Source organism: Diadema antillarum, unplaced genomic scaffold (genome assembly GCF_040938485.1).
Source record: "Diadema antillarum isolate AM-2024a unplaced genomic scaffold, OU_Dant_1.0 seq00000877_RagTag, whole genome shotgun sequence".
Taxonomy (NCBI): Eukaryota; Metazoa; Echinodermata; class Echinoidea; order Diadematoida; family Diadematidae; genus Diadema; species Diadema antillarum.
In genome coordinates this window covers 963,616-988,781 of record NW_027271741.1, presented here as the reverse complement: position 1 = coordinate 988,781, position 25,166 = coordinate 963,616, and the positions used below count along the sequence as shown (strand labels likewise).

General features: G+C 37.7%; 1 protein-coding gene across 1 annotated transcript; it reads right to left on the bottom strand.

Moving 5' to 3' along the window:
- Positions 1 to 2,300: 2,300 nt before the first annotated feature.
- LOC139740760 (BCL2/adenovirus E1B 19 kDa protein-interacting protein 3-like) lies at positions 2,301 to 24,992 on the bottom strand. Its single transcript, XM_071651335.1, has 6 exons — positions 24,869 to 24,992; positions 22,113 to 22,341; positions 9,607 to 9,697; positions 6,143 to 6,240; positions 5,395 to 5,538; positions 2,301 to 2,577 (listed from the first exon to the last, which is right to left on the bottom strand). Exons 1-6 carry the CDS (start codon positions 24,909 to 24,911, stop codon positions 2,535 to 2,537), a joined length of 648 nt encoding a protein of 215 aa, XP_071507436.1. The 5' UTR covers positions 24,912 to 24,992; the 3' UTR covers positions 2,301 to 2,534.
- Positions 24,993 to 25,166: the final 174 nt, after the last annotated feature.

Below are 25,166 nucleotides of genomic sequence, written 5' to 3'. Positions count from 1 at the left end.
ATGGTTAAATTGACCGTAAATCAAGACCTCACTGTATCACTGCAAAATGTCCATTCTTAAAAGTAGCCAAAGGTGCATAAAGACCATACCCAGAATTTGACCACTGGTACAACCATAGTTTCCATGTTGCCATAACGAGTAATTGTGTACGATTCTCACGCATATTTGATAAAACAACAATTGCACTGAAAGTATTTCATAAACATCATCTTTACTGGAGACAAGTCTTTAAATGGCTGAAATCAAAGTACCAGTACAGAGACTTGAAAGTGGAAAAGGTAAATTCTATGCTGAGATCACAACAGAAATAGTTGTCTGATTTTTCTCTGCAAATTTCTGACAGTCACTGCATCTAAAGTTAACCAAACAGTTCCTATTCATGATACTGCTAATAACTACTAGGATATCTTATTTCTTATTAGTTTTTCTTTTTTTTGAAGAATCTGCTTTCTGCATCAGTGTTTTTCAAAGCAGAATGAACAAGAAATAAACTAAGTGAGAGGTAAAAATTGTCATTTTCAGTTGCTACCCACAAGCATAATCACATTTTAGGTGTGAGTAGGAAGACTTCCAATAGTTAGTTTCTCACAGCGCAGCCCTAACTGTAAGTCGACATGTAGTTTACGAGCTAATTTTGATGATAGTCTCACACTGAAGGCATCTAACTTTAAGTTAAGAACCATGTGTATGGAACTTGTAATTAGCTGACTGCTCCTAACCAAAGAAATCTTGTGGTTAGCATGTGTGTAGATCGATAGTTAGGGCACCCCCTGCGAAGCATAGTGGGCTCATGTGAACACAATTAACAATAGGCTTATGGTTACAGCTGGCCCCTGTGAGTACTGGAGTACTTCCTGTACTGTGAATGCACACCTGCGTGCAAATTTTCGGTATGCAGGGAAATAGGGGTCAAAGTTTTCAATGTTATTCAAAGTGTAGCTTGGTGTTAGCTAACCATGAGTCCTATCGTCTATGATACTGTAAAAGTGGAAATTTTCATGCATTTCGCGCAACCAGAAACTAGTGCAAAAATAAAGATTGTGAATATTTTTGCTTGCTATATATACCACCATGTAGTGTCTTGATTTCTTGGAATTAAAAACATGTGAAATTCATCTTATTCGGCCGAGTGCGAAAAGTTACTCGCGCGCAAATATCCCCTTTTACAATAAGCACCTCGCATTACATAACTCAAAGTTAGGAGCTAATTCGCATACCACTGATGATAGCATGACCGTGTGAACGTGGCTATTGTAAGAAAACAAAAATGAGCCATGCATTTCTTTTTAATGAGTGCTTCTAAATTCTATTAGTGCATTCATCTTCAAAGTAGTTTATATTACATACCTAGAAGAATCTTCAAAAAGTCATTACTCTAATTTTCCTGTTACATCCTACAACTTACGAAATACGGTTGTTCCGACCCTACATTTGTGCCTAGATTTTACTGGCCTCAAAGGAAATGAATGACAGTTCATGCACATATGGGTTGGTATGATGACATTCGGATGTTTGATTGATTGGCAGTTACTATTATTGTAAGATAAGTATATAATTGGCGTACATACAGACTGATTTAGTATGCTGTGCGTAACAATCCATAACTTGATATAATGATGAATGTGTAGTAGTGAACAGCACAGCAGAGTACCTTGAGTGAGAGTTAGAAATGATGTAGATGTACATGATACTTCGTAATAACTTTGCAGTCTCTTCTCTTATGTGGTACAATACTTTTTATGTGCTATATACGATATATTACACTGATATGACTGCAGTTCATATACCATATACTACAATACGGAAAAACAAAAAACAAAGAAATTTTCTGTTCTCATTTCATTCTCAGGAAAATGAGTAGAACGACAGCCCATATCATGCATCGTACAGGACAAACAGAAAAAAACCTTCAATTTGGTGAAAGGAAGAATGGATTATATGTATGACAAAATGATTTTTAGGTTAATTTTGTGTTTCCACAGCAACAGATTTTCATATCTATAACGGTCTATCAAACACTTGTCTTTGTTCTTTGCCGCTCAAATTAGGACACAGTACAGGCACCGTTCTGCCTTCATGCTTGTTTGTTAGCATTGCACTTTGGAATCAAAGTCAGAAATCAGAACCTTGATATTTCTACATATCATAGTGAGTGTTCAACCAAAAGGCTACTTCTATCACTGATGCATCTGATAGATAAGTGCCTAGCTATTGAAATCCACTGAATTACCATCACTGCAATCAACAACTATTATACACAATTTTTTTTGAGATAACAATTATGACACGATATACTCCTTTCAAAAATAATATGAAAACTTTTCATTTTCCTCTTCTTTTTTTCTCTCCATTTGTACACAAAGAAAAATATTCCCCAAGCGTGATCAGTGATGAATTGGTGTTGGAGCAAGAAATCGGTGGCCGTGTTTCGCGAATATTCGGTCCTCTCCCACAGCCGTGACCAAGGGGATGTGTGTGTGTGTGTATGTGTGTGAGTGTGTGTATGTTAGGTGTAGATCTACCAGGGTGGGGTCTCAGCTGGATCGAGGGGCTGCGATCCTGAAACCAATGTAGACACTGCAGGAGGAGAGAGAAAAAGAAATGAAAAGATGAAATATGGATGTGATTACTGAAAGTCATACAGTATTAAAATAATGAAATTTAAAACTACATAGATGAAGAGTTTGACTGCAAAGCAGGATAAATTACACTTTTAAACATCTTAAAGGGATTGTGTAGTTTTGGTTGAGACCTAATATCAGGTTTCTAACATTTTTTTGGTGAGATAATGAGAAACCTCTTATGAAATATGAATGAGCATGTAATTCCATGAGGAATTCAACGTTTATTTGATGAAAATTGGTTTTGAAATGGCTGAGATGACAAAAACAGAGCGATTCTAATAAAGTGTGGGACCCACATTTTATTACGATCACTTTGTTTTACGATGCTTCAGTCATTCCAAACCTGATTTTCATCAAATAAACTGTGAATTCCTCTTAAAAATGGTATGTTTTGTACTATTTCACAAGTGTTTTCTTGGTATCTCGCAAAAAGTTAAAAGCCCAATTCTCATCTCCACCAATACTGTACCATCCCTTTAAGGTAAGTCTGTTATCAGATGGAGCAAACTAAAACCTTTCCAAAAACACCTCACTTGTAATCATGAATATTCTGGACGTTTTATGAAAAATATTCCATATCTTCATATTATTTTGTTGTTTTTCATGAAACTTTAATTACAAAAATCTCAAATTAACACTGATGGAGTTATCCCGTTTTGCAATCAAACTATTCAAATGCTGACCAACTTTTCTCAGGGTTACAAAAATATGGACTGTTTTACACGCTAACTCTGCCACTAACTCAGCTTGCCATCATACATGAAAGCATGTGAAAGTGAAAAATAAACTCAAAGCACATGGGGGAAGGGAGGACAGACAAATTTCCTTCCAGAACACACACAAACCCTCTGTTTCACTTCCCCCCTTCCACATAATATCCAATCCTGGCTTCTAATAACTACCAGGGGCAGATCTCCACACAGACTTCTGGTCTATTTCCTGCTGTTTAATACAAAATATCGCCTATTTATGGACTTATCAAAACATAATCCAATTCTACCATACGTGAGGTTCTTAACTCTGAACCTTTTCAATGGATATTGCTTGCATTTTAAAATGTGTGTAATGTTGTTGTTGCTGTTGTTGTTTTGGTTTAAAGGGTGTGTATCACAATAATTAAAGTACTAATAGTCTGGCTCCAAGGTGTTTTCAATATTAAAATCAAGCATTCAGACTGATGCTCATATACTTATTGTACAATATCATCACAGGCTAGGATATTGCCTATCTGTGGTTCCCACCCTTTAATGTCCCGTCAACATCTGCTCGCGCTGTTTTGAGGTTTTCCAATGGCTTTCCTTGGGATAAGTTTTTAAAGGAAGATGTAAAAGTCACAGATTTCTGGAAAATTACAATGAAATAGGAAAAGTACAGACTGCAAAGCCAAAATGTTATAAACAAAGCAAATAGTTAATTGTGTACTTGCTTGTGTGTTTGTTTCTTCGGGGCAGGGGGGGGGGGTGGTGCAATCCATGGGCCTTAACAATAAAGATGTCATGTTATTACTCATCTATTTCTACGTTTTAGCATAGGGATGTATAAAATCTCCCTTTGTTGGTTTGGTATTTATTTTGGTTCTTGCTCTGCTTTCCTCCCTTCTGTTGCGCAATGTTTTGTTCATAGTCAGTTGTTTCACTTTGTTTCGTGTTGTTCTGGGCTCAATTCAAGGCGGGCAAACTTGAATCCTTTCCAATGACATACTGGGCCGATGTAGGTTCCTGAATATCACCAGACTCCCAATAAAGGCTGTCAAAATTCTTCTCACAAAATCAAAAGTGACAACTGGCATTCAAGATGGCCTCACAATCACAACAGTTTACACACACACGTGCTCATCTCAGCATGCAAATTGGCAACATATGCACCCAAATCCTGGCAGTGCCTCTAGAGGGATAGTGACAGTTGTCACAGTCATGGCTAAGGTTCAAGTGACATAGCGAGGGGAACTTAGTACTAGGGGGAATTCTTCCTTATTGCCACGTAAGTGTTAACACTAAATTTTCTTTCTGAGGATTTATTATCGCTCGTAAAAAAAAAAAAAAAAAAAAAAAAAAAAAAATGCAGCTGAATAGATCAGTAGTTCCATCATCCTGACCAAAGTGTTCTGTCATAGAGGTTTGTTGAATACAGAATAGATCTCTATTTTGCAAAACAATATTTACCCAAAGTCAGGTAAAACAAAGGGATTGTGTGGACATGAGGTTTTCATAAGGGAAGTGAGTGAAAAAGTCTTAGTAACTGTCACAAATACAATTTGGCTAGCCTTGTTGAAGACTTAATAGTCAGAGTTTAAGTTGATACATATTGGGGAAGAATACATTAGTTTTTGTATTGGGCCTATTCTGCAATACATACCTCACAGACTAAAATGCTCCTCAATGTGTGCAGAAATGCTTTTTGCATGATACCTAGAAACCCCTTAATGAAATGTAAAAGAGCATACAATCCTAGGGAAATTCAAAGTTCATTTGATGAAAATTGGTTTAGAAGTAGCTGAATTATCCAAAGCCAAGTAAAACAAAGTGATCCAAGTAAAAGGTAGGTTCCACCTTGTATTATCATTGCTTTGGATATCTCAGCCATTTCAAAACCAATTTTCATCAAATAAACTTTGAATCCCTCTTAGAATTATTTGCCCTTTCATATTTCATAAGAGGTTTTTCATTATCTCAAAAATTCATCATCATCAGAAAACATTGGAAACCTGTACCCAATATCAACCAAAACTGAACCATCCCTTTAAAAAAGAAGATGGTGGCCAACAACTCACCCCATGCCCAGAGCAAAGAGGTTGGTGAGGAGAAGGGATGGAATGAAGATGGAGAGGATTTCAGCTGAGAAGAAGTCGCTGCGCATGGCCTTGGTCTTCCGGATGCTCAACCTGTTCTTGTCTGGGTGCTTGAAGCGGAACTCTCTGTGATGAGAACAGACAAGGGTAGGTTTATGTTGTAACATTCGATAGTCTCATTCACACACACCCAAAATTAATGGTTTTTGAAAGTAGATTTTGGCAATGCAATGTGAAAAAACCACTGATTCTTGAGTGTGGACCCAAAATAGTTAACTCTCATGATACACATTGTGATATGGAAACTGGTCCAGCTTGACATTTTGGGAAACTCTTGTGATAATTTGCCCCGTGTGCCATGTGTGAATGGCAGCGAAAAATCCCTCTTTTTTTCTTTTAATCCCATAATGCAACTCGCAACAATAGGCCTATTTGTTTTTCCAGCATTTCAAAACTATAGCTTTTCCTTTTTGTAGATACCATCCCCACCTGATGGAAAATCTTGCTTGTTCTTGTATCAAATCAAATTTCATAAACACAGAGAGCTCATTGTACTTCATGATTGTGATATCATTTCACCCAGAGTGTGACTCGTAAACAACCTCATAATTATTCCAAGAGCTGTATCATAAAACATCAGTAATGATGTCCCATTGACCTCGCTCAACAATGACCGAGGCATGACCTACTGGTCATCATGCTGTTGACCCCCTTTGGGTTGAATACTTACTTGGGAGGAAGCGGCTCCGGCCTGGACGACCAGTCCCAGATCCAGTTCTCGCCCCTTCCGGTGGTCCCTTCCGCTGCAGCCATCAGCCCTGGCATACCCTGCAAGACCAACAACAGAAATTACCAGTACATGATATGACAATTTTTAGCACTTTGTTTAAATTCTCATTCTATTAGAAAATGGTCTACATAAATACTGGCCGGTGATTGGTCATAATGCAATCATGTGACTAATGCAGTGAGGATCACAAATTTATATCGCATGGGCGGATCGAGGAATTCCGTAAAGGGGGGGGGGGGGGAAGGGGCACCTTCACGAAATTAATTGGGGGCGCACGCCTCCCTCAATTTTTTTCTTTTATATTTCTTTTGTTTCAACAAAAACTAGAGTGGGTAGGGGCACCTGCCGCACCACTCCTGGATCTGCCACTGTATTGCAGGCAAGAATGTAAATTCAGATTGTATAATTTGAGAATTTGACCGGCTGCCAATGGCACGCTAAAGTAAAATGACATGTATTTATGCAGATTGTAGAGTATAACAAATTTCTTTGCCTACTGTAAAACGAGAAAATTTCGCGTGCACTTTAATTTCGCGAATTTCGCGAGCGCCAAGATTCGCGAAATTAAAATGCACGCGAAAGTCCTTGTTTATACTATATGCATTGAACACCAGTGGCACATCGCGAAAATTTCATGCCACGAAAATGGCTGTCGGTTCCAATTTGCGAAAATTTCATGCCGCGAATATATCATGTTTTACAGTATATCGTTGCAATGTAACAATGGACAGACCCTTGGGAATTATTTTCCCCTCAACACAATATCTTCCCTCAAAATATAATCTCTTTGGGGGCACATACAACTCCTGTAGGAGGTCAAGTGTTGATATATGTATGATATCATACCTGCACACTTGACCAATAATATACTAATACTAGCTCCTTTCTGCATGATGAAGAAATGACATGGGGACTATGCATGAATAAGAAGAATTAAGAACACGCAAAAAGGACACTTGTTTTTATTTAAAAAATAATTCCACCACAATACAATTTAACTCACAAAACAAATGTGATTTCATCAGTTCATTACAACCACCATGAGCTATGGTGATGAGGGAAATTAAGAGGGTATGGCATGCCATATTTATGGAGCAAAAGAAAGGACTGCATGGTCCCCTATACATTTGGGTGTTTGTTTGTGGTACATGAGGTATGTTGGATGCTCTCAAGGGCAACTCATTGATTTGGCAGTTTATGTGTCACCTGGATGGGTACAATGTACTACAATAGGCCTTTTGATGTATCAAGTAGGTTGCAAATGGTGGAAAATGTTTTCTGAGCCTTTTTTTTAAAACATATTTTTTCCTGTAATTCATTATTCATATATACTTGTTTTTATATTCTGTATTGACTTTGTATGCCATGTTTTGTTTTGTTTGCATGTGTTTTTTTAATTTACTGTACTTTTGCATGTAAATTTGGATGTATTTTGTATTGTTTTTATGCAGGGCCCCTTTGTAAATCAGTTTTTTAAAGATATTAGATACCAAGTGGTTTGGGACATTAAATCATCTCAAATCATCTTCGAAAACCATGTCTATGACTATAATTATGTTGGAGGTTATATTATAAGACATTTCTCCTGGAAATTTTGGCCAGAAAAACTGTTGAAAGGGCTACCCTGTGAAAATAAAACAGAATGAATAAATAGATAAATAAATAAATGAATAAATAAATAAATATATATAATATAAACTAGGAAAACACTCTGAGAGCGCAGACCTCCAACAATGATCTTGCTCTTCCCAAAGAGATTTTTCTCCTTCCACCACTGGGGAAAAGCTCTTTGGGCTCTTCCAAAGAGATCAGTGATTTCCACCCATAGGTATTCATGATGACAAAATTGCCCGATTTCCCAATATAGAAGCCTATGTTACGTCATAAACCCTCAGCTGCGTGGCGCGCCTCGCCCTAGCAGAAACTAGAGCACGCACTTTAGTGCGCGTTTGAAAACCTCAAAAGTGCACAGCTTGAACTCCAAAGTTCATTAATCCTACCTGTCAAAATTTCAAAAAATTTCATAAATTCCCCCAAAATTCTCGGATCACTACCAAAATTTAATCATTTTTTACTTGTGTCATTCTTAACCTTTCCTGTAAGTTTCATCCAAATCCGTTGACTTCTTTTTGAGTTATTTTGCACATGGACAAACAAACAAACCAACGGTAACGAAAACATAACCTCCTCCCTCTGCGGAGGTAATAAATAAATAAATAAATAAATAAATAAATAAATAAATAAATAAATAAATAAATAAATACATGATAAATAAATAAACAAATAAATAAATGATAAATAGATAAACAAATAAATGAATGGATAAACAAATAAATAGATAAATAAATAAATGAATAAATAAGAACATAAATTTATAAACAAATAAATAAACTGGGAGTTTGAGTTATTGAGGTATTAAAGTGATTCCACACACAGGAGTAACTCAATACAGTTATGAAGGCGCAGCCAATGTAATTTATCAAAGGAATGGGTTGTGAGTGTGCATGTGTGCATGTTTTTTTTTTCAGTATACATTGGATTATTACTGACAGAACAAACTTCCGTAGTTTGAAGCTTACACAAGCCACTTACACTGTCAGCTGTGCAACCATTCAACAAAGAATTACAATGGTCTAGTCAGGAAGTGACTTGGGAAATGACTTGGTAGGTGCCCCACTAGGCTGACTGACAAGTTTTGAGTTGCCATGAGGAATCATGGATTGCACAAAGATTTGTCACCTAGATCTTGGGGCCATATATTGAATACAAAATCAAAATCAAAGGCAGAAGAATACCACAGAACAACTACTGTATCTTACATAATGAATAGATATCGCAGCCAAAAAGTAGGACGCTCTCATTCCAACTTTTCTTATTTAACAGACGGTATCCCCCACCTTTAGCAATCAAAGTACACAAAACAACAAACATACTGTAAGAGACATGGTCAAGCTTTTAGTTGTAATGAAATGTAATTAAGTGATTATATAAGGCAGATCAAAGGTTATGTTTGGACACGCTAACTCATACACTCCAAATAAAGCAGTTAACTACAAAGGGACATTTTTTTTTTTTACACCTGCATAGCAGTATTTTCCCCAAAAAATAAAATGGGGGTAAGGTAGCCTCTGTCTATCTAGCATATTCTGGCATCATCAAAACCATGAGAGCAATGATGAAGCAAAAAGACCGGAAAATCCCTGCTTTAAAAGGATATAACATCCCAGCTTTGGGATGCAGTATGTTGATATTTCAACTTAACTTCAAGTGACCTGCAACTAAAGGTGTTTGCATTGGGATTATGAACAATAGTCTATGATAGACTGCTTTGTCCAGAAGTTTGTATTAATTTCTTCCTAAGAAAAAATGTTCCCACTGATGTAGTCTCATATTAGCAGACTTACCTGGTATTTTTCCCCAGATCCATTGCTGTACACCGATCCTGGGGCTGAGCCTTGGTTGGAACTGAGTACCGGACTTGGTGGCCCTTTAGGACTACAGTTTTCAAGCAAAAGATTGATGTAAAATATGAAGGAAAAAAATTGTTACAAATGCATACATGAATATACATGCAGACATACAACATACTATACACACAACATTTATACAAATAGATACATGTACACTGTATGATACAAAATAAATACAATATGTACTCACACATGTGTATACTGGGTACATGTATTTGTGTAAAATACAGATGCTCAACTGTGATATAACTTCACAGAGTAAGAAAAGAATATTATCCCCCCCCCCCCAAAAAAAAAGAAAAAAGAAAAAAAAAAAGAAAAAAGGAAATACAGACATATGTTTGTTTTGTTTTGTTTTGACACCTATTTAATATTATATAAAAAAGGGGGCATTGTCAGGTCAGGTCAGATTGGTAGTATCTTTATGATATTTTCCTTTAATCAATCTTCAAGTCGAATGCATTGTGGGTAAAGTAAAACACTAATATTCATGTATTCAATTAAACTGAAACCAAAGATTTATTGTACACACTTCTTATACAACAGACCTAGTACATAATATGATCAACAGATTTTTCTTGTGTGTATGTGTGTGTGTGTGTGTGTGTGTGTGTGTGTGTGTGCTGTGGTGCCGTTAAACTCCTTTATCGCCTATTTTCTGTATCACATTACAATAGGTTGATGAGGTCAAGGCTGTAGACAACAAACCTGCACAAGACCTGGGGAAGTAATGCATTATATATTGCTCTATATGCATTCTTTGGTGACTGCACTAGATTACATATAACAATTTTTGTTTTCCATATATAGGCCCTATGTGCATTGTGACTGCACTACCATATATTTTGTAGTCCTACAATACATAATGACATACTTCTAATCCTCAGTCGCTGTGTGCTGCCTTGCCATCTAGACTATTTTAGTACCCTGTTTGAGAATTTTCATACAATATGAAAGTTGATGGGATTGCAAACAGACCTGGGAAAAAAAGGAATCGTGCATCATGCTATAGAAAAAACAAAAACAAAAAAGAACAAGGTAATTGTAGCATACATTGTATAACCCTAATTATAGGTCAAGCCTTGATTATACTAGTGCCTGGTAACTTCATATGAATTGCTTTTTTTCTTTATTAGGGGCTGATTTGCTTATTTTCCCACTTGTGCATTACAGAGATTGCTACAAAAAAGTAACTTGCAGTGTACAATTAATAGACGAAGCAGTTCTGCAGCTGAAAAGATTAGATTTACAAACAGTTGCCAAAGTAAGTTTTAGAACTTTGTGTTTCATAAACCATACCTGTAATGTATTCATATTCTATGCATATTCCCAACAGAATTACCTAACCCGCATGCACAAAGTTTGCAGGAATGGAGATTTGTCCCACCTAAAAACAACTGATGAATGTTGAAGTGAATTTCTGCCTAGAAAGAAACTTAATGGGGAGGGGGGGGGGGGGGGAGCAGGTGAATAACATGGTTTGTTACCTGCCTGTGAAAAAGAGAAACATCAATCAATTTATTTTTTATTTTTTGCACTTTACAGCAACAGTCTATTCCCTTCAAATCTACTACTCCGCCCTCAAATATGAAATAGCCTAAAATGCATAAAGTGACTATAGTTTTACAATTCTGACAATTTGCATGAGAAAAAGTTGGTTGAGTCAGGTGGGACCCAGATAATTAAATAGGCCTCCTGGTGCACTTGGTTTTTGTATATTTTTACAAAGTGTTCTCCAACCTCCAACAACACACAATTTGTATTGGATTGTCAGCATATGGCCTATATTGACCCTGAACATGAGCCATAACATGAAAACAGAGCAGCACTGATCACAACAAACAAAGGATGCAGTACTAATGCTCCTCCGTGGGTTACATGTTCTACGTGCAGTACGTTTAACCCCAGCTTTTGAAAAGGGTTCACGGATGACTCAGGGCTTCATAGAATCAGCTAGGCACTTCAGCTTAACCCTGGCTAGCAAAACATCAAGGCCCATAGTATATACACATCCATTTTTGTTTTGTTTTTGTTTTGTTTTTGAAGTTGTGGGGGGGGGGGGGGGGGGCTAAATTTGAACTACTAGACACAATGGGTGCCTCACTTCTTCAGTTAACACTGTATGTTCCCACAGTTCGACATCACCACTGGAAAAAAAAAAAGAAGTCAGCCCATACTCTTTGTAAAGGTATTCATGCATGTTGTATGATTTTGTTGATATACAAAATGTAAATGGAATTGTGTGTTTTATGCTACAACAAAAGTATGCACTAAAGTTTAAACTTATTCAATCTTTATCTCAGGTCAGTCTCTGAATTAAATCTGCAAGTGAAAGTTATGATGTGAGAGAAAAAAAAAAGGTGACACTTTGCTGAAAGTTGTATTAAATTTCAAAGCAACTGTGCCAAAGCTATCAAATGCCTTGATCACCCAAAATATTACATGCAAGAGACCAATTTTTCTAACTCTGCATGAAGTTTGTTGGAAAAAAAATGAGAGAGAGAGAGCTCTCACCACCAGATACACCCATTTTTTGTCGTGTGACTTTGAATCCCATATGATACCAAGCTTGTAAACCATACACAAACTGAGCACTCAATAGCCTGCTAGTCTGTACTGGTACATGTACTGTATTGTTTACATCAGAAGTCAGTGTGTAATAGACTGTTGTAACCATTCTTGTTGTATATCACCCAGCCAACAACTCACTATATTTCTATTTTTGTATTGCAGTATAAACGGAAAGGTCAAGTCTTATGCATGATTACTTACAGTATATTGCATTGTTTTCAAATGTGGATGGGCCTTTCGATAACTAGAGCCTGTTGTTGTTGCTGTTATGGAAAAAAAATAAATAAATGGGGCCCTATTGAAAAATATTTTGCCCAAGGCAATTTATTGAGATCAGATAAAGCAATATTACAAACAAACCAAACATTATCATTCTTCAAACTTTATGCTATTACAGTGTCTCCACGAGGGAGCTCTTAATGATAAATGTCTCCTTAGAGGAGCTCATACAATGTATTTACCACAAGAGGAAAAATATGACTATGAAAAAATATGACTACGAAACAGTCAATCACAGCCTATTAACATTGCCCACTGTTTTCTTTTTCCTTATAGTAATGGCATTAAAATGCTATAAGTATTGCAGCTTGAATTTGAGAGATATACACTGTACTAGTTGTTTACTGGTTAAATTTATATAAATCGTAATGTACCAACCTGTATTTATATAAACATTCAACCAGTAAACAAAGTCTATCATAATGTACCAACCTGCTCGATCCACGCTACTGTCAAATTAGAACCAAAGTGTGAACTGGGCATGCATGTTTGTATGTGTTATACAAGCCGGTAAAGTCATTGACACAGAAATGACGAACATCATGTTTATTATGTCTATCTAGTTGGGAGATCATAACCTCGAATGTGCACAGCAAGAGGTGATAGAACTACACACATTAAAAAAACAGCAACTATAAAATAGAAAAAATATAGTGCTATAAAAGAGACAAATTCAATACTGTAAACGTGGAAATTTTCGCGGTACATTAATTTTCGCGGATTTCGCGCTACGTTCGGCTAGCGCGAATTCAAAAACGCGCGAATATATCTTCACAATTTTCTATGCACATTTTGAACGGGAAGAATTGTGTGCGCTTCATCGATGATACTGCTACGTAGTACAATGTACAGGCATGTTTACGCTACTACAGGTTGTAGTACTGTGCGAAGAGACGATAGATTGCTGTGTACTGTAGCATGCATGTGTGCACCGCACGCACCGATGCTACATTCCCCCGTGACTACGGTACTACAGTCACAGCTGTACTGCGTATTTGAGTGCTTTACTCGCAGTCGAGCCGCTCGCTATGTCGCTTATCGTACGCTGGCATAGCAAGCTATGTAGCAGAGGCTTTGGATGAAAGCAGTGAATGTGTACTACAGTAAAGTAACCTGCTGCGGAGCGCGAATTTAAGAACCCGCGAATACGTTTTCGAGCCGCTCAGCGCGAAAAATTAATCGCGCGAAAATATTGACGTTTACAGTACACACAAAGACACAGTCACACACACAATTTCTTTCTACAAATTGTATGATACCATACATTGATGCAGGCATGTATATTTATTTTTTTTTTTTAAATATTCATTTAAATTCTATAATGAGGATAATGAACCATACACCTAGTAAAGTGTCAAAATCTCCAATACACATTTCGTCAGGTAAGAATGAGAAGGGCATTACGTTGTCTCGAGCGCTATGGGTATAGTGGCAACTTTATAACACCCTTCACATTCTCAGCAGAGTATTTTATGTATTTCATTAAACATAGCATAGTTAGAAAAGAGTGACAATAATTAGAAATTGATAATAGTGAAAGAGCTTTTTACAACTAATAATAATTAGTATCATTTAATAAATATATATATATATATATATATATCCTATAGATACATATATCTAATATACATATAACAATAAATACTGAACAGATCCCAAAGTGTACCGGTTTTAAAAGATGCCTGTAATGCTACATTGTTGAGTGACTCTTAATTTTTCAGAGATCTGACAAATCATCATTCTGCGTGACTGGCCACACACCTTTAACTTTTAGAATCAGGTGAAGACAAGAAGGTCACAAAATAAACCTAGCTAAAATTAATGTGGCTGGCCAGGCTTCAAGACGCTGCAAAAAAGGATGCAGTGTATGGGACTGGGGTCTAGGGTCCCTCCCCGCTCATCAAAATTCACCCAGACAACCTTGCGGTCTATTTGGGTTGCCGTCCTGCCGTCCTAATCAGCAGGAGATTGGGTTCGTGCAGAACATTCGTGGCTAATGTAATCTTCGGTTGACTGAGTGTATGTGTAAGGGTGCAGTCAAGGAAACGAGATGTACGAAACTTGTACTACTGTGACCTCCCTCACTCACTCGGCACACTCCTGCGAGTGAGCCACGACTCTGCACCAAGGCACGTAAGCACATTTGCACGGGTCATGGGTAAGTCAGGAAGATTTGAGTGAGACTGTTTCTTCAGTCGTGAAGCGATTTTTCAGCAGTGACCAGCTGACATTTACATGTCTGGAAATGACATCACTGTGGTTTGCAACAGCTGAACTATCTAACCCAAACACATGTTTACATTATGTCATTGAATACACATTTTTTAAACCAAAAATATGACATGGTGAAGTTCAGAATGTAAAATAAATGATGTTCCAAGATTTGCAGCTGTACATTGATATCCAGCTCCCGTGATGAAGAAGTTTGGTTTGCAGGTGTTTTTTCTTTCTCTTTTTGCCTGTGTCAAATTCCATACACTTAAATTCAATTTTTCTTACTTTCCCCACTTGCTACTTACAAAGAAAAATCAAGGAAACAGAAATGTTTTAGAAACACTGTCAAATGTTACATTTTGTCAAATCCTTCATACTGTAGGTATAGGCCTATCCCCCCCCCCCCCCCTGCAAAAGCACTTGGATTTATAGACATGAAGAACGCAACCTTTCACTTACCATAACAGTTGGAAATCAATTAAAGCAACCTACTTTTTCCCCATGTCTGTGCTATTTTGCACAAGCAAATATCATCATTGCATAATATTCCTGTGAAAATAGAAATCATGAAACTTTCTAAAAGGGAGAGGAAAAAAGACAAACGTCATATGGCCCCCTTTTCAGGCTTTTAAGGCCTACACTGCACCATATTCACAAACAAAAACTTTACTTTTAAACACACTTCAAGTTTGTATGCTGCTCACTATACTTCTAAAGATTTTGCAGTAAAAGAGACTGAATTTTCTTAAAGGTAGGGAAAGAGGAGGAAGTTTGAGAATGTCACAATGCATTTAGAAGAAGTTATATTGTTTACTGAAACTCATTTCATCACATCCATACAATGCCCTGCTTGCAAAATGCAAGTGCCATGAGTGAAATGAAAGCGCGGATGTCAACAACTAAATCAAAATATGACAAGCAATTCCTGCGAGAGTTTCAGAAAGACTTCAGCCAGCCGTGGAATGATCAGACTTCATGGAATGATGCCATTTATTCTGAGGAAGGAACCGAAGCAAAACAGAGCTTTGGGGACTACTTCTGTTATCAACTATTTAAAAAAACAAGCTGGGATTTGTCGTTCCCAAGATCCTACATCATCATTGTGAATGTAAAGTTAAAAATCAAATGGCAAGAATGATTTCATGTTAAACTAGAAATGTCGCTACAGCGACTGGTTATACCCCCGTCAAACAACATTTCATAAGCTTTGGTCAAAACATTTGATAAGCTTTGGTCAAAAAACTGAGGAAGTAGTTAAATCCGCAAGATCTTTCCTTGATCTTCTGCCATTAATATGCCGTTACCATGGCAACGTACTTTCGGGTACTGTCAAAAAATATGTCTTGCACATCTACAACCCAAGGCACACATCTGTGCCAAGTTTTATGGGAATCGGTTGAAAACTGAGGAAGTAGTTCGCGACGCAAGATTTGTACCCATTTTTGCCCATAATATGCCGTTACCATGGCAACGTACTTTTGGGTACTGTCAAAAAATATGTCTTGCACATCTACAACCCAAGGCACACATCTGTGCCAAGTTTTATGGGAATCGGTCGAAAACTGAGGAAGTAGTTCGCGACGCAAGATTTGCAACGGACCGACCGCCCGACCGCCCGACCGACCGCCCGACCGCCAGACCGACCGTCCGCTGATTTCTATATACCCCCTTCAAACTTCGTTTGGCGGGGGTATAATAAACCAGGAGTTTAGGAGTTTAAAGATGTGCCCTCATGATGAACATTCTCATGAAATAGCACTTGTGCTCAAATTAGTGTGAATATTATTACAGCGCTTCGTATATGAGAGAGAGAGAAAAAAAAAATACTGTAAAGTGCTCTTATCAAGCACTTTGTTTTCAATGTTTCTGTACTCTACCCAAGGTTATTTCCCTTGTATTATCTCCAATAAAACTAGCCTACTGTCAATATGTGATTTGACTAGAACTGTGGGATCAGATTTGGCCAGGATGTACCTGCTTCCACAGATTAGCTTTGTGGGTTTTTCTCCCTACAAATCCCTTCAAGCCATCATGACATGTTGTTTAATGACATCGAGAGCGTGTCGCCAAAAAGATACCGGCCAGGCAAGATTAAAGATGGCAAAACAGTCAGGACAAGAAAGAAAGAGAGAGAGAGAGAGAGAGAGAGAGAGAGAGAGAAAGAGAGAGAGAGAGGGAGAGTGAAAGAGACCAAGAAAGAGATACATGAATAGAGAGACAGACATAAATGAATAGAGAGGGAAAAAACAACAACAAAAATGGATAAGCCTTCAAAGCACACAGGCACATCCCTTTCATACACAGCGACTCTAAATTGTTTGAATAGAATTAATTCCAATAATCCCAGATGAGGTCTCCAACATTTATTTTGGTAAGGTCTATAAACAGCATTATGTCATGTTATGAAAACCTTGTACCCCTGGTTGCCATCTATAGGCTGAGCCCAGTGGACACGGAAAACATTGGACTGTTTCCAAGTTCCTCTCAAAGGGGGGAATGAGTCACGTTTACAGGGCCTACTTGTCTCACGGAGGTCTACCGTTTCAGCAAAACTGTCAAATGCACGTAATCACAACACGCAAGGGTGAAATTTTTCATTTGGGCAGCTGTAATGTTACACCCTCTAGAGTCCACATTTCCTCTGGTTAAACCTCACTCTAAAGGACATCTAGGTGGGAATTCATCATTAATTCATAAGATCCGGATACATGTATGCCACTTTCTCTACCAGTACACTCTAAACTTGATCAACTGCAGGGGGAAAAAATGTGAACTGTGTGATACCCACATCTGATAGCAATCAATCTAGAAGGGCCGGATGGGGGTTTGTATGTTTGTTAGAAATTTGACGACCAGTTTCATCATTGTGGATTAAAGTCTTATCTTTACCATCATATGATGGATTATTTAGCCCCGAACGTTGAACTTGAGCACTGACGGATTCACAAAAAGTCCTGCGGTTGGCTGATGTGACGACCCGAGTAGCATGACTCACAGAGAATCATGTTTCAAACTGATCAATGTGTGTAACTATAATCCCGTAAAATATGTGTCATCCCATTTTTAGGCTCTCTTGTTGGATTTTAACAACATACATATGACCATCTTACAAACTATTCCTGAAAGAATTGGGTCAGAATGCTGACAATTCAAAAAATTGTTTGTTTGTTTGTTGTTGTCGTTTTGGTATGAAAAGCATTAACTTTCTAACTCTTCATGGAAATACTTCCTTGCATTCTCAGCCTCGCATTAATTGGTGATCAAAATGCAGAGGTGGATCCAGTGGGGGGGGGGGGGGGCACCGGTTGCGCGCCCCTCTTTATTTATTTGTTAAAACAAAAGAAATAAAAAGAAAAAATGGGGGTGCGTGCGCCCCCTTTTAATTTGGAAAGGCGCCTCCCCTTGACGGAATTCCTGGATTCGCCCCTGAAATGTGACTAAAGAACGGCTCAGGACTTTAAAAATGAAAGATGCATGTGCATGTACAAGTGCACCATTAAAGGGATCGTATAGTTTTGGTTGAGAACTAATTTCAGGTTTCTAACATTTTTTGGTGAGATAATGAGAAACCTCTTATGAAACATGAAAGAGCATGTGATTCCATGAGGCATTCAACATTTATTTGATGAAAATTGGTTTTGAAATGGCCGAGATATCAAAAAAAAAGAGCGATTCTAATAAGTGTGGGACCCACACTTTATTACGATCGCTTTGTTTTACTTTGTTTTTGGATTTTTCAGTCATTCCAAACCCAATTTTCATCAAATAAACTTTGAATTCCTCTTAAAATGGTATGCTCTGTACTATTTCATAAGTGTTTTCTTGGTATCTCGCAAAAAGTTAAGCCCAATTCTCATCTCCATGTACCATCCCTTTACTATATCATAAGATAATAACCGCCATAAAGATGTAAGGAGCGTCTAGAACACCTAGCAGATGATAATTTCAGCTCCTGCCAACTTGGGCTTTGACGCTCATCTGGTATAGAGACATTTTTTATATGTCCTCATCTGGGCTTGGTAGTCTGGGTCCAATGTCAACCTGGAGGCTAATTTGACAAGTGTGCCCATTTGTGGTAAGATGCAATCAGTATCAAATGCCAACTTGTTAGTGAAACAAGAGGACAGTGAAAACTGTGCCCACTGTTAACCTCTTGGCAAATACATGACAACACGCTCCTAGAGGTAACTGGGGTCCAGTGTTAATCTGGTAATGAGCTTATGTGCCTTTAATGAAATTGGGGTCCATTGTTACTTGAAGGTGACTGTTTCCCCGTGTCACTTGTAATTGGAGTCTTGATGCTAACCTGGTAGTGAACTCATCTGGCCTAATGTAATAAGGGTCTCCCATTAACCTGGTTATGAACTCATGTGTTGAAATCTTCCCAAAGCGACGCATGACTTGCATGCAGCTGATAGGCACTCGCATTCTCCTTGACATTAAAATGTTTCTGACAATGATTAGCATGGCCACCCATCACCACACATACATTCCAAGGCACTCCTTTCTCCTTCATACTTCATTGACCTTCATGTGCCCAGCCAATAAGCTTGAACTTGCCATTTTTGAAAGCATTCAGTAAGTCCCCCTAAATTTGAATTTGTTGGAAGTTTAGACAGCTCATTCAGGCGTACAAATGCATCGTTCCCACGGGAAGGGCATGATCGAAACAGTATAGATTGTGAGAACCCTCTTTAGCAATTTGCTGTCAGTCGTAACACTGAACTGTACCATTTGGCACAGTATGAAGATTATGGGAAAGTAATTCAGCCATTGAACTTTAATACCCAACTCACAAGAGATTATGGGACTCATAACCTTTTGCAGTGTTAATCATTATACCTGTATCAAAGAATTAACAAGATTATTGACATTCAGCAGACACAAAGGTTAAGCATTTGGCAATCCTACGACATCTATTATGACAGACAAACAGGAAAATACATCGACTAGCGGGATTAAAATACATCAACTACATGTATGATAGCGACAGAAAATTTGATTTTAACAACTGCTGGATACAATCCTTCTTTAATTTTCCTTGATTGGTACAAGATACCTTCATGTAAGGTCCCAACTTTTATTCCTCTCATGTAGATGCGGCGAATATTTTACCATGATTTTTAACTTCTTTAAGTGTACATCTGAGCTTTCAATCCTAGCAGAAGCTTCATCACAGGCAACATCATTAATTGAATCTGAACTTTTGATTCTGCTATAGGATTGAAAGCTCTAATACCGAGTACATTCAGAAGTAAAAAAAGGGCCCCTGTTACTCCATTTGACTCCACATGAATACATGTAAATACCAGTTTTTGGCAGCTTTCGTTCTAGACTACTTTGTGTGCCCTTAAAAAATACAATATCTGAGAAATCAGGCATTTAGTGTGTGTGTGTGTGTGTGTGTGTGTGTGCATGTGTATACTGGTTATATCAATGCGACTGTGTGTGTAAAAAATTACTTTCTGCACTATATCAAGATGGGCTGTTTGAATTAAATTGCAAATGAAAACATGGCTGTAAACTTGGGGTTGCTTAAATCTTTTCCAAACAGAAAATTTATACAAAGCAATTCTACAATGTACCACTCAACCCAAATCTCTCCCCCTTTCATCCCCCTTTCATCCCCCTTTCTAACAATGTAAGACCAACAACTGATGTAATCACATACTTTGTGAAAGCCACAGTGAGTGCCTTTACCTACCAGCTTATTGTGCCCTGGCCCTGTTGGGATTGTGGGTACCGCTTGCCTTTCACAATGGATGTGCCATTGTAACAGCTCGAGCGCACAGTGAGTCAGGACAATAGACTACAGACTTGAATAGCCAGTGTATGGCTTCCACAACATAGCTTTACCAGGACCATCTGCTCTGCTTGTATAAAGGACCCTGGATGTACCAGTATAGCAAGGCACTTCAAGTTTTGCTGCGCTGGGTTTGCTTAAGTGCCAATGATATGTAATACTACATAGTTTTTACTGTGGAAAGGCTGGTAAAACTTCTCAGGTTGTAATCAATGATTTATCCAAGAAGCAATGAACAAGCCAATGCTTCATTCATTCCACTAAAGTTCTATGCAATACAATTAACAGCAGCCTAGCTGCCAAGTAGTGTACAATATGATTACAACTAAACCTTGCATATTTATTGAAAGCCCGTTTTCCAGTACTTAAAATTTAATAAAAATTAGTTCCTTGATTTGTGTATACCTCAGCATTTAAAGCATTGAATTACTTTAATAGGTGCACATTTTTAATTTTTTTTCTTTAATTACATTCATGGAATTGAACATGTAAGCTGTTTTCTGTTTTAGACTCTGTAATATTGCTAAATATTTTACTCTTAGAATTTGATTTGCATTTTTTTTCTTCATCCTGTCTTTACTTGATGATGGGATTAGTCACAAGGAATAAACCAAGGAGCACTTTTGTTGACATTTGCAAGAACAAAAAGTGAAATAATCAAGAACTGGGCTACGTACTTGCCAAGAGCAAAGTATTAAGACCTTCAACCACCGACAAAAGACAGATGGCCTCCATGTACAAATTTCTGTACCTGTCTATCAAATATAAGTGACACTTGTACATGTCATCAGCATAACTCCAGTTGTAATCTGGGGAATGTCATCTGAAAGAAGTTTGAACATAAGGCTTAAATTGTACCTCAACACAAAAGGGTACAGTATCTTTTTTTTTTCTTTCTTTTTAAATTTCAGTAGCACTGCTCTGGTTTGTTTGTTTGTTTATTTTGGTCTTTTCCTGTAGTTTACATCTCATCTGCATACAATGTACATGTACATACATGTACATAATTCCCTTTCTTTGCTCAAATATAGGATTTTTCTATGGGACTGACATTCAGTCAGAAAACTATTCAACAGTTGTAGACATATACACATTATACATAAAAACAAACAAAGAACAGTACACTATTTGATAATCATCAGGCAGTAGTAAAATCTCATTATTTTGCAAAATATAATAATCATGGCATTACTTTGATTTTCTTTTTTTTTTAGTTCTTTTTACTTATTCAAGTATAAATCTTCTACAAGTACATGTGTGTGTGTGAGTATGAATGCACAGAATAGGCATTTCTTCTCTCCTCATTGAACTCAACACATAATTCATACATTTTTGTTTTCTTTATTGTTTTGAATAGCACAGGTACAATGTGTAAGTATAATAATTCACTGCAAAATAAATGACTTTCTTAAATTTTCACATTACATACATTGTATGTTGCATTCATAAATCTGAAGTTCAAGGACATGGGTCAACAATATGTAGAAATTGTCTTTCATCTCTACAAAAAAAGTCCTTTCTGATGGTGGATTGAGACACCAACCCCACTGTTAATAATATCAGGGGTGCTCACCTGCCCCCCTGTGAACCCTCCCTGGAAGTGGAGCGGCTCTCCCTCTGTGCCTCCATCAACAGCTTCTCCATGTTGGTGCCGAAGTGGATGCCCTGGCTGTGCCTACCGCCGCCCCCTGACCCGGTGCTGTAGGGGGTGCTTGAGCCCCCGTTGGGCCCACCCGATCCCAGACTCAACAGGGGTTCATTCTGGCTTTGGTGCTGGGCGTACTGGAGCTCAACCCACGACTCTGCATAGTGCCAAGAAAAGTAAAGACAACTGTTCTTGCCATGTCCAATACCAATAAAGGAATGAGTGTTAGATACAGTATACCGTGGTACCATGAAATTTCATGAATTAGAGCCAACAGCCTTTTTCGAGACATGAAATTATCATGAATTACACACATTTGGCGATGACCAACAATTCCTGAAAATTTCAAGCCACAAAACATCTTGTTTTACAGAAAGAAATCAACAATTTGTGAGAGAAACAATTCAGGCCTGTGATCTACTAAAATATAGAGCTCACTTAAAACTTGGTTATTTAGACAAGCTTTTTCGTAAACATTTCCTTTATTCCTTTTCTCATACCTCCTTTTCACTGGTTTTTTGTTTTTGTTTTTTTCTCTGCCTCTCTTTCTTGCGCCATGAGCATCTTTTCATGATGGATACCGGCGCATTACAAGTGTTCATATTATTATTATTATTAACATGTCCCAGTGAAAGAATCCATGACCAATTCAGCAATCAACAGACTCTAATGAAAGAATTTTTCACGGTACCTTTGAAATTACTATCGATAAACAGTAGAAATTATATCCAAAGACACAGTACCAAACCACAAAGAAAAAAAATGAGTGTATTTGATGGGTCACATGAATTGGACCATCTGTATTTAAAGCAACTCATTGCTTTTCACTGTACCTGGTCCTACATTGAGCAAGTGTGTGCTCTGCCGGTCATTGCACACAGTTGAACTGCTCACAAGCTGATTAGAGATAAGTCCCGAGGTTTCATTTCACAATACCATTGGTCATTTGAGGTCCCTGACACCTAAAGTCTAAAAATTCACAGGATGAACATTGATGAATGCCATCTGCCGCCACTTCCACAGTGGCAAGCATTTTGTAGACAGGGAGGAAATAGGGAACTATTTTTAGGCCACTTAATTGTGATTGATCATTTGTATTCACACATCAAAGAACAAACCATAGAATGACTAGCTGTCCAAGCTATGCCCTATATTTCAAGAGAAAACAAAATACTCTATGCACCATATATTTACTATATAGCGAGTATAATTTTTGGTGAATTGGCACTTCCTAATAATTTCAAGAGTTAGTCAAATTCAGCAATAGAGCAACAGACAAAGAAATGTACATGTGCACAATGCATTAATGTCTGAATCACAGTTCATTTTCTTTTTTGTGAGTGTTAAATTTCGCAAATAGCACTCGACTCATGAAATTTATTAGAATTAAAACTGGTGTATACGCCAGGCATATGATAATTATCCTATTCATGAATCAATTCAGAAACATTAAATTTATGGAATCAAGTGATGTAGAACTTGTATTTTTGATTCACTTTTACAAAAGAAGTCAACAAATCCATCTTATTGCAGCTGCTATTCTGTGGTACTCCTCACATTATGCACACCACATCCGTTGATTTCAAGGTGTACAGCTTGCTTACATTGTAATATTCCTAATGGTCACAAAGAGTTCCATGTGAATTGTAGAATCTAAGTTACTGGCTACCAATACAATTATGGCTTTTCAGCATCACGATTTCCTTTTGCCCTGATGAAATTAAAATGAACCACTGTACTGATTGAAGAGCAGAACCAAACCAGGACATACCCGTATGTACACGTACATGTGTTTAAAGCAAGCTGCACATAACTCGACCATAACGCCGTTCAAATTGCGACCACCTGTTCCATGTAGAAACCTATGCTTTTGCGCATGGTCAAATTTTGGCAAAGGAGGATTTTTTTTTTTTTTTTTTAACTTGTCTCGTTCTGTAAATGGTAATTACATCGACTAGTTTGGGAATGCAATTCTTATCAACGAATGGCGGGCACTTTAAAATGCCAATGGGATGAACAAGCCTCTCTACCATCTAGTATGACAATTGTATTCACTTGTTATGAAATTCGAAGTATGTATAGACCTCACTCTAATTGATTAATTGAGTAATTTCTCTACAGTACAGTTAGATATATCTAGGGCATAGCATAGCCATAGGAATGATTTATTATATTATATTATGGCTCCCAGAATACAGACTGTACGTCTGTACAATTACAAATTTCTCTCTAAATGTACTGTACAACGATCTAAAATTAGTAAAAAACATAATGCTGCATTATGACCCTTCTTTTATACTGCTGGGTAGGTTGGCAGAATACTATCTTGTTCTATCATCTCTGATAATATTACATGTAGTTCACAATTCACAAATTCACAATCATGAAGCAATGGACAAAGAAATGCACATGACTGAGACATTCTGGAGTCGTAGTCGTATGGTGTACCCATATGCATCCATCCTGCGCTGCGCGTTTGAACAGAAGCAGCTGCTACATGGCGTCTACGTCAGAACGGCCGCGCTGCCGGAGCCGAGCGACCGGCGGCCCGCCTGAGTGAAACCTGTTCAGATCCAGCTGGTCGCGATGGTCGCAAACATGTCGACATAATTTCAAAGTGCCTGGAAAATTCGGCAAGGTGAGATGAGAAAAGGAATATTCTGACACATAGTATGTGATCTTACCATTCAGAGAGTCGTCAAGTTCGTTCCTTGGTGTGGTGGTCATCTCGAAACGCTGTATTTCGACGAAATATTCACTTTGTTATGATTCGTTCGCACTCGATCTCCGAAAGTCTTACGATTATTGTTTACGTGTGACGTTACGTGTTTTGCTTCCGTATTAAACACGGGGACCACGACCAAGACAAGATGTAGATATTCAAACTTCCACCAAATCGTCGTACTTTTCATTCAGTTCGTACAATTCTACTTTTTAGCACATTAAAAATACAATTATGGATTATTTTATGATTGATTTGGG